Below are 13,567 nucleotides of genomic sequence, written 5' to 3'. Positions count from 1 at the left end.
CACGTCTAAAATATTTACGTACAATTTAAATTTGGTAAAATATTTGTTTTTACCATTGAAACGATGTTTTGAAATTATTCCCGCTGATTAAAACTGACTGTCTAGGGCAGTGGTCGGCAAACTGCGGCTCGCGAGCCACATGCGGCTCTTTGGCCCCTTGAGTGTGGCTCTTCCACAAAATACCGGCTCTTCCACAAAATACCGACTTCTGCGCATGGGCCACGAAGTTTCAATCGCACTGCACGTGTGCACCCGCACGTGGTATTTTGTGGAAGAACCACACTCAAGGGGCCAAAGAGCCGCATGTGGCTCGCGAGCCGCGGTTTGCCGACCACGGGTCTAGGGAGAGGATACCTCTGATATCCCGCCACGCCTCCGCGTACTCCAACAGAGGCAGCACACCACGCACCAGTGCGGTTTAATTAAAAAGCCTCGGTACAGACCACTGTAATGTTTCTACGACTTTAATGATGTCCCCATGTAACAGAAGAGTCTGCGTTGCACTGCGCGGCCGGCACTATCAGTCTTTTTCCCCCTCAGACATTTTTCAAATAAGATTTTACTCCAGCAAAGCGGAACTGCCCAAGCCCACAGACGATATTCTTACCTGCGTCATTTCTCTAATAGAAGTGATGCTGTCCAGTGCTTTCATGACTCGATCGTAATTCTTCTTCTGTGGGAATAGAAAAAAATAGCATTTTTGCAAGTCTGCACGTTACTGGAGAAACATATGATTTCTGTGCATGGATTTTCCATAATGACCGTGCTGTGCACGTACAGGGAAGGCTAAGAAGACGGCCCAAGGATGCGGGACTTATCACTGAGTTGAGAGGGAAGAAAAGGAGAAAAGCAACACCAGGCCCCGCAGAGCACATGAAACCATGCCCCGCCCACAGGGGAGAAACTGTAAATACAACGAAGACGCTGCGTTCCTGATTCTGCCTTTCAGCTCCAAAAAATGACGGCCCGATGAACAAATTAAGCATAGAATCCTTCTAAAATACAAAAACCCACTTGGAGTTTCACAATTTCATTTTGCTCTTATTTCCATTTGATCGGAAGATTGTTACCCAAAGGGGATGACTGACAGGTGTGTAAACACCACCATACACTCCACTGATCATTCATTTGTGAGCATAATGCAAGTGTGTAATGTACGCTGCTTACGAGGACAGAAAATTCTTCCCCGGAAGTTTTATATGGTCCTTGTTTCTAGAAAATGCTTTCCATATGAATAGCAAGAGAAATTAAGGCAATTTTAGCTGTCGTGCAATTTGAAATTTTTATTTCAGGAGGGTTCTGCCTCATAGCCGTTAATATTTATAAAAGAGTTTTCTCAAGAAATGCCAGCAATCGACACTATGAAATGCATTATCACTAACCTTCAGATAACCGAGGGGTGGGGAGGGCAAGGGACTACACCGAAAATATAACAGAAAAGGGGACATTTGTCCTTTTCATACATGATTCTCATAAGGAGTTATGTAAGTTAGAATCTCAAAAACTATGTAATGGAATTAAAACAATCCTATTGACCATTATCACTATCAACCAATGTCTGAGCAATGTTTACTACAGCTGTTCACCGACCTTCCATGTCCATTTGGGAGTGTAAAGGTCAAAATGTGAGAGAATTCAACGGGCTTACTTTCATGAAGATGAAGTTCTGCAAGTGATGTGAAGGGTGGAAGGACAGGGAAGTAACAGGACATGGGAAGGGTGGATGGATAGGGAAGCAGCAGGACATGGGAAGGGTGGAAGGATAGGGAAGCAGCAGGACATGGGAAAGACGGAGGAAATCCCGTCAGCAGAAAAGGAACCGGGGTTCCAAAACGGACAGAGTCCCTGCGGTCACGGGCCTGCTCGGGGAGGCAGCGATTCAGAGGGAAGAGGACACGGAGGAGCCGGCATTCTCAGCCGCGGAAGGAAGCCTTGAGCGTCGGGGCTACTCACCCTGGGGTTGAAGGCCAGCATCTGAGGGTCGTTGGGGTCGACCACGGAAGGGTATGGCTCGAAAATGACCACTTTCCTGGGAGATTCCAACGCAGACCTGCACATGGACACCAGCAGGTCCACCACCTTCAAACACACACAGGGCACGGTTACCAACCTCCCGGCTTTGCCAGGCGCCTGGCCTGTGGCTCCCTCACGGTGGTCGGTCAGGGGAGATTCGGGATTGCTATCGGCCCCTCAAATCTGCCTGTGAGACTAGACCAGATTCAACCACAGCTGACCATTCACTTAAAGAAGCGGTTCTCAACCTGTGGGTTTCGACCCCTTTGGCGGTCGAACGACCCTTTCACAGGGGTCGCCTAAGACCATCCTGCATATTAGATATTTACATTATGATTCATAACAGTAGCAACATTACAGTTATGAAGTAGCAACGAAAATAATTTTATGGTTGGGGGTCACCACAACATGAGGAACGGTATTTAAAGGGCCAGAAGGTTGAGAACCGCTGATTTAAAGGAATACCTGTTGCTTCCAATTACTCAGTCCGCATACCCCTTCAACAAGTGTTAAGTAGACTTATGTAACTTTAAGTTATGGATCATCTGCCACTCTACTCCTTGCCACCACTGTATGTTGTTAAAATAGTATAGGACTGCAGAGTATGTTTTTGTATAGGGATGGCCTAGCCCAGTGATGGTGAACCTATGACACGGGTGTCAGAGGTGACAGGCGAACTCATTTTTTTGGTTGATTTTTCTTTGTTAAATGGCATTTAAATATATAAAACATGAGGAACTGTATTTAAAGGGCCAGAAGGTTGAGAACCGCTGATTTAAAGGAATACCTGTTGCTTCCAATTACTCAGTCCGCATACCCCTTCAACAAGTGTTAAGTAGACTTATGTAACTTTAAGTTGTGGATCATCTGCCACTCTACTCCTTGCCACCACTGTATGTTGTTAAATAGTATAGGACTGCAGAGTATGTTGTTGTATAGGGATGGCCTAGCCTCCCTTAATTAGCTTTTTTTCTTTTTCTATGACTTTTCCTTCTGGATTCATTAGTAATTTAGTTACGCTCTATAAATGAAGAAAAATACGAAGCCAATTGAAATTCTGAAGGAATTGTGGGAAGTCATACACTTAGGCATCTTCCTAATTCATTTTCCTTCCAGAAACAGGGACGGCTTCTCTACCTCCGCACGGTCTTTTTATCTGTTTTTCCACTTTTCTTCCTCCGCCATAAACCCCGGGACTGTCAAACCGAGTGCTCTCTTTCTGACAGGCTCCGCCCATTTTCTTCTCGTCTAGTTTTAAAAACCAACAGCGCCCAGTTTATGGCGCCACAGCCCCCAGCTAAGTCTCCCGTAAGGCCTGTGCCGGCTCCCGTGCCAGCGTCACCCCGTGGGAAAGCATCGCACCGCTTCCCACGCCACAGGCGCGGGGCCAGCGCCTCCCTGGGCACCTTCGACACGACCGTCACGCTCAGATGGACAGCGGGGCAGGTCGTGCCTCACCGGGACCAGCGGTCAGTCTGCTTTCACCCTCAGCCATCAGACACGCGCCCGAATAGCCGGGTGCAGACAGCTAGTGAACCAGAACCCAGTTTGCGAATCCACGTCAGGAGGGACCGGCGTCCCCGGCGGTACCTGGGCCCCGGTGGCGATCTCGTCGGCGGCCTCGTTCATCACGCCCAGCGTCTGGAAGGCGAACACGCACAGCTCGCGCTCGCACACGGTGGGCTGCAAGGGAAGGGGGGCGTTACCACCTGCCGGCCCACCGCCCGGTGCCAAAGGGGCGGTGCCCCGTGTAGCACATGGAAAAGGGAAAGTCTTAGACGGCCGAAGAGAAAGGCATCACTGCGCGTTACTTCATGATGATGTCTGTACTGGAGTCACAGCTGGTAAGTAACCGTTGGCGGATCTAGTCACAGACGGGCTAGGAAATCCGTGTCGGCGAGGCGTGGGCACCTGCACCGGGAATGCTTGAGCGATAGACAAAAACATCCTTCAATTGCCCTGCCCCGTTTGGCTCATTGGGTAGAGCGTCGTCCTGCAGACTGAAGGGTCCCGGGTTCGATTCTGGTCAAGGACACAGGCCTGGGTTGCGGGCTCGATCCCCTGTGTGGGGCGTGCAGGAGGCAGCCGATCAAGGATTCTCTCTCATTACGGATGTTTCTCTCTTTCCCTTACTCTCTGAAAATCAACAAAAATATATTAAATATATAGATACATATATATATACACATACATATATATATCCTTCAATTGAAAAACCCATCTCTCCTGCTTCATATGCACTCGCACATGAGATGTATACAAAGAAGCAGATCCCTAAGCTGATGACGTACTAACAAGTACAGTGAAACCCCAAATCCGTGTAAAAGGAATAAGAAAGGAGAAGGCCACCTTCTCCTAAGTCATTGTCTTCGGAAGAAGCATGACTCTGCTCACTTGCTCCCCAGCTCTTGAAAGATGGGTTTTGTCGCAAAGATTTTCGACTTCCATAACCTCCCGAAGTCACGGCCCTGAGACATGCGCCGCGCCATTGCTCCGAAGAGCTCTCATCTCTCAGATCGAATGCAGTGTCCTCGTGTGATTTAATCTTTTCCCCCGAGGCACGGCGCATTAGGCAGCCGATGAGGCCTAACGCGATGCCGTCCCCGGGCCGCCACTCACTCGGCAGAAAAGGCATCCTTAGTGCCGCTGCCCCTCTGCCGGCTCATCTCAGAGGCCACTGGCCTCCGCTCCCGGCCGGGAAGGCCGGCCCCACTCGGAACATCCTTTCTGTTCGGAATGGGCTCCTGGGTGGCTTTGTGGACGTGGAGCGTAACCAGTCACAAAGGTTTCTGGCTGATGTTCCCCTAAGAGAATTTTTTAAAAAACTATCTATTTCCTTTGTCAGTCTTAAATGTGCAGTTTGATTCCATTTCAGAAACATTGATTTTAGAGAGAAAAAGTATGGGAGGGGGTAGAGGAGAGAGGTAGAGGTAGAGAGAGAGAGAGAGAGAGAGAGAGAGAGAGACTTGTTCCACTTATTTATACATTCACTGGCTGATTCTTGTATGTGCCCTGACCTGGGATCAAACCCACAAACCCTGGCGTATCAGGACGATGCTCTAACCAATGAGCCACCCAGCCAGGGCTTCCTATTACCTGCCTTAGTGTTCTGTTATTATAGTGCCTTCAAGCAGTGAGGTCCTATGATCTAAACTGTAAACCTAGGGCCAGGGCCTCTCACCACTGTACATCATATTTGCAACTTAGATAGCTAACACATGTGACATTAGATCTATGAAAACCCAAGAATTTTATCTAATTTGTTGAATCTCCGATTGGGTTATAACTTGTTCTTGTATCTCTGGGATTTATTAGTCTGTTACATGTCATATGGATTGAATGTGTGGTCAATAAGTCAGTTTATTAACACTCCATAAGAAATAAAAAAAGAAACTAGAAACACGGAACCCACAGGCCTCTGGTTCTCTGTCTTTCAGGCTGGAGCATCCATGCTTCGGGCTCTTCTGTTCCGGAGGACAGACACATTGGGGCGGGAGGGGTTTATTGGACCTTGAGAGAGACAGGAATGCCACAGGGACAAGGACCCCTCACACTAAGACAGGACCAGGCATGGGACCCCTCGGCACCCGGCATCCTGCTGTCTCCGACAACTAGCTACTGAGCAGAGCTGAATTTCTACTCCATTTGGATGTGAAAAAAAAATCACATTTTTGAACTATCCTTGGTATGATTTTTACTTAAGTTTAGCCTGTATTTCAGAACTTGAAGCACGTGGGGAAACAGGGAAGGTATAGAATGTGCTTTTTCATCCATTTTTCAAATATTAAAGTCAGACCTCACACAGGAGACCTGGCTATTCTCTTGGGAGGAGAAAGGGGCCACACCCAGGTCTATCCACGGGCTCCGTTTCTTAAGAGTTTTCATGGGACGCCTTAACGTGGGACCACATTGTCACCGGGTTAATTTCACCCTGAAGATAAGAGCTTCAGGGATGAACTTGGTCTAAGGTCCACTCTAAGGTTGGATACACAAGACTATAGCGTCTCAGGTTCCTCAGCTGACTCAGCCTTAGCAGGACCGGGCCTTCTCACGCAGAGAGAACAGACTCCCAGCGCGGACCGGTCCCCCCGGGGCAGGGGATCCGGCCGGAGCCGTGAACGAGGTCAGTGCTCCCATCAGGTGCTGCTCTGGGGAACAGGAAGGACTCCGAACCAGGGACACACAGACGCAGCCACGTGTCCACAGCAGGCTTCCCACTTTGCAGGGCCACAACCCACACAGCCACGCGGTTTCCTCCAGGAGCTCAGCAGCTCGCGTGCAGGGAGCCAAGAAGAGCCACCGCACTGCCGGGCTGGCGGCCTTCTCACGCAGAGAGAACAGACTCCCAGCGCGGACCGGTCCCCCCGGGGCAGGGGATCCGGCCGGAGCCGTGAACGAGGTCAGTGCTCCCATCAGGTGCTGCTCTGGGGAACAGGAAGGACTCCGAACCAGGGACACACAGACGCAGCCACGTGTCCACAGCAGGCTTCCCACTTTGCAGGGCCACAACCCACACAGCCACGCGGTTTCCTCCAGGAGCTCAGCAGCTCGCGTGCAGGGAGCCAAGAAGAGCCACCGCACTGACCCGGGCTGGCGTGTGCAGGCGCGTGCGAGAGAGAGAAGGGCATGCGGAGTTCAGAGGATAACACGGTGGCCGGCTCGGTCAGGGAAGCTGTCCTGCTTTGCAAAAACACGAGCTGTGTAGCTCGACATTTGAAAACATCTTTAAGGCAGTTGCTGTGTTAACACTCCAGTTGGTCCCCAAACGTCCAGAACCAATGATCTGGTCTGGGTTTGGTTTTCTGATCAGGATCCAAACTTCGATGCCAACCTGGGCAGTCGGGCATCTCTGGACAATCTTCCTGGTGTTAATGTGGGTGCAGAGCAGAGTGCAAGCCCGGGAGTGGCGTTTATGAACTTCGTAAACAAAGAGAAAACTGGGGCGTCTGGTCTTTCTAAGGAGGAGGTCTAGCTCCCTGTGTAGTAGAAACTGTGGCCTGCTTGCCCAGATCGGAGGAAAGGGACAGAACAGCACACGTAGATTACACTCTCAGGAATTTTGGAAAATAAGAGACTTTTGTCATATAATAAAAACAGGTTTGGAGAAAAGAGAAAATATGTAAGAAACAGGGTAAATTTAGAAATAGAAATAGCTAACACATGTGACATTAGATCTATGAAAACCCAAGAATTTTATCTAATTTGTTGAATCTCCGATTGGGTTATAACTTGTTCTTGTATCTCTGGGATTTATTAGTCTGTTACATGTCATATGGATTGAATGTGTGGTCAATAAGTCAGTTTATTAACACTCCATAAGAAACTATATTTCTAATAATTTTCACACATTTCTATTAAAATTCTAGTGAAACTACTGCAATCAATGTAAGAAAGAGAGAGAAAATGAGTGACCCTGAGTTAGGTGAAATTTCTAACAGAATCAAAGGGCACAGTTCTTCCTCTTTTGTTCTCTTCTTTTGAAAATGAAATGTTCGGGGGGTTTTTGTTTTTGTTTTTGTTTTTTTTTAATATATTTTTATTCATTTCAGAGAGGCAGGGAAAGGGAGAGAGAGATAGAAACATCAATGGTGAAAGAGAATCACTGATCGGCTGCCGCCTGTACGCCCCAAACTAGGGATCAAGCCTGCAACCCAGGCATGTGTCCTGACCAGGAATCGAACCACTACCTCCTGGTTCCTTGGTCGATGCTCAACCACTGAGCCACACCAGCCGGGCATGAAAATGAGATTTTTAAAAAAATTTTCATTTTGTGATCTGATTTCATAGGTCACTGACCTTCCTATCTAAGAAACCAAAGTAACTTTTCTGATTTCCTTAGATACCAGTCTGAACTACAGCAACATAAAACCAAGTGATAGCTAGCTATGCTGGTGAAGATGTGGAGAAACTAGAACCATCATACTCTGTCAGTAGGAATATGAAAGGGTCAAAAACGTTTGGCAGTTCCTCAAAAAGTTAAACTGAGTTAACATATGTCCCAATAATTCCAGTAACTGATGATAGATAAACAAATGTCAAACATCCATACACTACATTATCCCAACACAGCCACGCGGTTTCCTCCAGGAGCTCAGCAGCTCGCGTGCAGGGAGCCAAGAAGAGCCACCGCACTGACCCGGGCTGGCGTGTGCAGGCGCGTGCGAGAGAGAGAAGGGCATGCGGAGTTCAGAGGATAACACGGTGGCCGGCTCGGTCAGGGAAGCTGTCCTGCTTTGCAAAAACACGAGCTGTGTAGCTCGACATTTGAAAACATCTTTAAGGCAGTTGCTGTGTTAACACTCCAGTTGGTCCCCAAACGTCCAGAACCAATGATCTGGTCTGGGTTTGGTTTTCTGATCAGGATCCAAACTTCGATGCCAACCTGGGCAGTCGGGCATCTCTGGACAATCTTCCTGGTGTTAATGTGGGTGCAGAGCAGAGTGCAAGCCCGGGAGTGGCGTTTATGAACTTCGTAAACAAAGAGAAAACTGGGGCGTCTGGTCTTTCTAAGGAGGAGGTCTAGCTCCCCGTGTAGTAGAAACTGTGGCCTGCTTGCCCAGATCGGAGGAAAGGGACAGAACAGCACACGTAGATTACACTCTCAGGAATTTTGGAAAATAAGAGACTTTTGTCATATAATAAAAACAGGTTTGGAGAAAAGAGAAAATATGTAAGAGCAGTCGGGCATCTCTGGACAATGTTCCTGGTGTTAATGCGGGTGCAGAGCAGAGTGCCAGCCCGGGAGTGGCGTTTATGAACTTCGTAAACAGAGAGAAAACTGGGGCGTCTGGTCTTTCTAAGGAGGAGGTCTAGCTCCCCGTGTAGTAGAAACTGTGGCCTGCTTGCCCAGATCGGAGGAAAGGGGCAGAACAGCACACGTAGATTACCACTCTAGGAATTTTTGAGAGACTTTTGTCATATAATGAAAACAGGTTTGGAGAAAAGAGAAAATATGTAAGTAACAGGGTAAATTTAGAAATAGAAATAGCTAACACATGTGACATTAGATCTATGAAAACCCAGGAATTTTATCTAATTTGTTGAATCTCCGATTGGGTTAGAACTTGTTCTTGTATCTCTGGGATTTATTAGTCTGTAACGTGTCGTATGGATTGAATGTGTGGTCAATGAGTCAGTTTATTAACACTCCATAAGAAACTATATTTCTAATAATTTTCACACATTTCTATTAAAATTCTAGTGAAACTACTGCAATCAATGTAAGAAAGAGAGAGAAAATGAGTGACCCTGAGTTAGGTGAAATTTCTAACAGAATCAAAGGGCACAGTTCTTCCTCTTTTGTTCTCTTCTTTTGAAAATGAAATGTTTGGGGGGTTTTTGTTTTTTTTAATATATTTTTATTCATTTCAGAGAGGGAGGGAAAGGGAAAGAGAGATAGAAACATCAATGGTGAAAGAGAATCACTGATCGGCTGCCGCCTGTACGCCCCAAACTAGGGATCGAGCCTGCAACCCAGGCATGTGTCCTGACCAGGAATCGAACCACTACCTCCTGGTTCCTTGGTCGATGCTCAACCACTGAGCCACACCAGCCGGGCATGAAAATGAGATTTTTAAAAAAATTTTCATTTTGTGATCTGATTTCATAGGTCACTGACCTTCCTATCTAAGAAACCAAAGTAACTTTTCTGATTTCCTTAGATACCAGTCTGAACTACAGCAACATAAAACCAAGTGATAGCTAGCTATGCTGGTGAAGATGTGGAGAAAGTGGAACCATCATACTCTGTCAGTAGGAATATGAAAGGGTCAAAAACGTTTGGCAGTTCCTCAAAAAGTTAAACTGAGTTAACATATGTCCCAATAATTCCAGTAACTGATGATAGATAAACAAATGTCAAACATCCATACACTACATTATCCCACCATAGAAGGAATAAAGTACAGATACATGCCACGTGGGTGGACCTTGAAAACATTACACTAAGTTAGAGAACCCCACACAAAGGCCACAGAACACAAGGTTCCATTGACATGAAAAGCCCAGAACAGGCCGATTCTCGGAGATAGAAAATAAACGAGTGGTTGGCAGGGGGTGAGGGGAGGGGAAATGGGGAGTGACCACTAAGCTACAGGGTTCTTTTATGGGTGGTGGGAATGTTCTGGAATGACAGAGCGGTAATGGTTGTACAACAGTGTGACTACACTAAGCACCACTGAACTGTACACATTAACATAGTGAATTACATGTTATGCATTTCTTACCAAATTTAACCTCAATAAAAGAATTATAAACAAAGTTTGAAATCGGATAATTCTCCCCAAAATGCACATGGATTCTTATTTCTATACCCCCTCAATCACCCCCTGAATGTGTCAGTGAGTTGCATCTTGAAATTTTACTGATTCTCTGCAAGCTCCTATACAACTCTTCTAACTGCAATACAGACCACCCTCTCCTCTCTATAGTGAGCATCTTAAATTGTGTGGCTTTGAAGAAATGCTGTTTACAAGTTCTGTCTCCCTGTTACCCACATGTGCCTGACAGGTGACCTATGAGACACACACAGATAAACAAGAGAGACGACAGGCACATGCAGGAAATACAGGCACATGAACAAAATATGTTCCTGACATGACACGACTCGCTCTGACATGGATTCCTTCAGACACAGTGACTCCGTGGTCAAAATTATACCCCTTTACCTACGAGATAATCTACTCAACAGAGAGTATTTACTGTCAGTGCAGCTTTTCACGATTCCGTTTTCTGCCTTCCCCCTTCCCTGACATCCCCACTCCCCCCCGACCGCCCCCACGGACACTGACCCTGAGCATCGGGCCGTTCAGGAACACGTGTCGCTCGTCGCACACCACGCAGTGCTCGTTCAGCACGGGGATCCGCTGCTCCGCGAACTCGATGGTCTGCGGGGAGCCACAGGGAGGGAATGAGGTGGGGCTGACAGGGACATGACGCCCTCACTCCCCCTCCCCCCACAGCCAAAGCCGCTCTCCAGCGGGTGGGTGCTGGGCTCCTACCTGCACTAGGAAGCCGCGGTCTCGGATGGGAACGCATTTGGCACCATTTGGCTGTAAAAACCAAAGCAGAAGAACAAAACAATTCTTTAGAATGGGGAAATAGGCAGATTACGGCCTTTTGCTTTGCACAGCCGTGAACGGAAGCAGACGTGCTCTTTCTAAGATCACCTGTAGCAGGAGCCGAGGCGCTGATCTGACATGGAGGTGGCGGAGTCCCTGTGCGACAGGACACTTTCTGCCATGAACCTTTGTCTGAACTAAGTGAACATGCCCCCTTCCTGATCTTCCAGTAAAATGACTGGCATCTTCACATAATCACAAACACTCATTTCCTCTATTACTTGGTGTCAAACGCTCCCACCTCCTCATAGAGCAGCGGTTCTCAACCTGTGGGTCGCGACCCCTTTGGCGGTCGAACGACCCTTTCACAGGGGTCGCCTAAGACCATCCTGCATCTCAGATATTTACATGACGATTCATAACAGGAGCAACATTACAGTTATGAAGTAGCAACGAAAATAATTTTATGGTTGGGTCACAACATGAGGAACTGTATTTAAAGGGCCAGAAGGTTGAGAACCACTGTGGAGCATCTCCATCTTATTTTACAATCAGATTGTAAAATTCTTCCTCCAAAGACAGTGAAGACGGGCACTGAGAAGCAGACAACACTGGCCTCTTACATGATGCGTCAGCTTCACCAGGCAGGAGGCCATGCAGACATCCTCTTGTGCAGAATGTCTGAGACTATCTTTCCTGGCTGTAACTAACAGGTGAAACTTAGATAACTTTCTTCTACGTAACTCATTATGTCCCAAATGCCCTAATAAGTTTTGGTAAGAAATGGGCTTTAAGGGGTGTCTACATAAAATTACCAATATGTTTCAATACATTCTCTTAACACAAATATAATCTTATGGTAAAGTGTACAATTAAATTTTGGAAATAAATCTATACAAGAAACACAACTTTCTAAAAACAAATCTTTTCTTTCTGCGGTTTCATCTATGGCTAGGTGTTTCCATGTGCACAGTCAAGAGCTAAATACAGCCGCCCCAGCACAGACACACACTCGCCAAAAGCAAACAAAACATGTGTCCACTATTTTAAGCAAATGAAATACATAAGATAGGTCTGTTTCTTTACCTGAAACGGACTCTAAGGCAGATCCCTCCAGAGGTAAATTTTGTGTAAGACTGACTCCCAGTGAACACCACCAAAGTTAACTTTTAATCCATCCCTCCCCCCGCTTCCTCGCCGCCCCCCCCCCCCCGCCCCCCGCGCCCCCAATAAAGCAGCTTCAGGATTAAGTGACTTGGGGGTTACAGACACCCAGAGCAGCTTCAGGTGAGGCAGAGCTACCGCCATGAATGCTGCTCCTCGCTACAAGCGATGGTGCTAGTGGCCCAGCTTTCCTCTTAGACACGACAGGAAGGACATCACCTGAAGTTCATTATTAGACAAGCCTTGTCCTCCACCACTTAGGTGAGAAAACTAGAGATCGGCTCCGCCCACTTCACAAAACATCAAACTTTCAGCCTGTGTAAGGAGATGCTCTGTGAACCCCCTGACATGATACCCTACAGGCCCTAAGAAGTTTTGGTAAGAATGGGCTTGAAGGGACGTCTACCTCAGAGTACCAGTATGTTCAAATACATTTTCTTAAGACAAATATAATCAACACTAGGGGCCCAGTGCATGAAATTCGTGCATGGGGGGTGGGTCCCTCAGCCCGACCTGCACCCTCTCCAATCTGGTAGCCCTCAGGGGATGTCCTACTGACGGCTTAGGCCTGCTCCCCGTGGTTCTCTGTTCTCTGCGACCTGCCTGCTTGATGCCACTGCAGGCCCTGGTGTCTGCTCTCTGTGCAGGCCCTGCGGGGAACTGCTTGCCCCTCGTTGCCACGGCCAGGGGAAAGCAGGGCCCTACTGTCTGCTCGTTCGCTGTGGGGGATGCTTGCGTGCGTGCCAGCTCAGAGTGCCTGGGTCCCGGGATGTTCCCGCCCCACCCTGCCTCCAGCTGCTCAGCGCCTGCGCATGCAGGCCCAGAGTGGCCAGGGGTCATTCCGGGACCCCGGCTGCTCTGGGCCTACGTGCAGGCCTACAGGCTCAGAGCAGACTGGGTCCTGAGGACGCCCATCCCTGGGACCCAGGCCGCTTGGTGCCCATATGCACATAAGTGGCCACCCCGCCCCCAGCTGCTCAGCGCCTGCATATGCAGATTAATCCGCCATCTTCGTTGGGTTAATTTGCATACTCACTCCTGATTGGCTGGTGGGTGTTGCGAAGGTACGGTCAATAGCATCTTTCTCTTTTGTTAGTGTAGATAGACATCCCAGCATCAGTTGCAAACGCCCGCTATGCACAATACTTACAAAACCCACAGTTTTAAAAGACAGGATCGCGCTGCTTTCCTCTACCAGCTCCCTGCCAATGCCCAGAACCCTCCCTGCCACCCCGATTAACCTTGAACTGAAGATGAGAGTTACGCACAGCGGGCTGGGAGGAGGAGGGCGTGAGGATGCCCATGAGCCCTGAGGTGAGGGAGAGCCGCCT

General features: G+C 48.0%; 1 protein-coding gene across 1 annotated transcript in view; it reads right to left on the bottom strand.

Annotated features, from left to right (window-relative positions):
* Positions 1 to 13,567, bottom strand: part of PARP8 (poly (ADP-ribose) polymerase family, member 8) — a gene marked incomplete at its 5' end in the record, with an annotated part of 136,802 nt that overhangs the window by 23,703 nt on the left and 99,532 nt on the right. The window contains 6 exons of the mRNA XM_005872624.2: positions 608 to 673; positions 1,954 to 2,079; positions 3,604 to 3,696; positions 10,803 to 10,898; positions 11,013 to 11,063; positions 13,505 to 13,565. Of these exons, the coding sequence (XP_005872686.2) occupies positions 608 to 673; positions 1,954 to 2,079; positions 3,604 to 3,696; positions 10,803 to 10,898; positions 11,013 to 11,063; positions 13,505 to 13,565 (493 nt within the window). The remainder of the gene's footprint in view (positions 1 to 607; positions 674 to 1,953; positions 2,080 to 3,603; positions 3,697 to 10,802; positions 10,899 to 11,012; positions 11,064 to 13,504; positions 13,566 to 13,567) is intronic.

This window comes from Myotis brandtii, unplaced genomic scaffold (genome assembly GCF_000412655.1).
Source record: "Myotis brandtii unplaced genomic scaffold, ASM41265v1 scaffold384, whole genome shotgun sequence".
In the NCBI taxonomy this organism is placed as follows: domain Eukaryota; kingdom Metazoa; phylum Chordata; class Mammalia; order Chiroptera; family Vespertilionidae; genus Myotis; species Myotis brandtii.
Note: the sequence above shows the minus strand (reverse complement) of the source record. Positions and strands in the feature narration are given on the sequence as shown.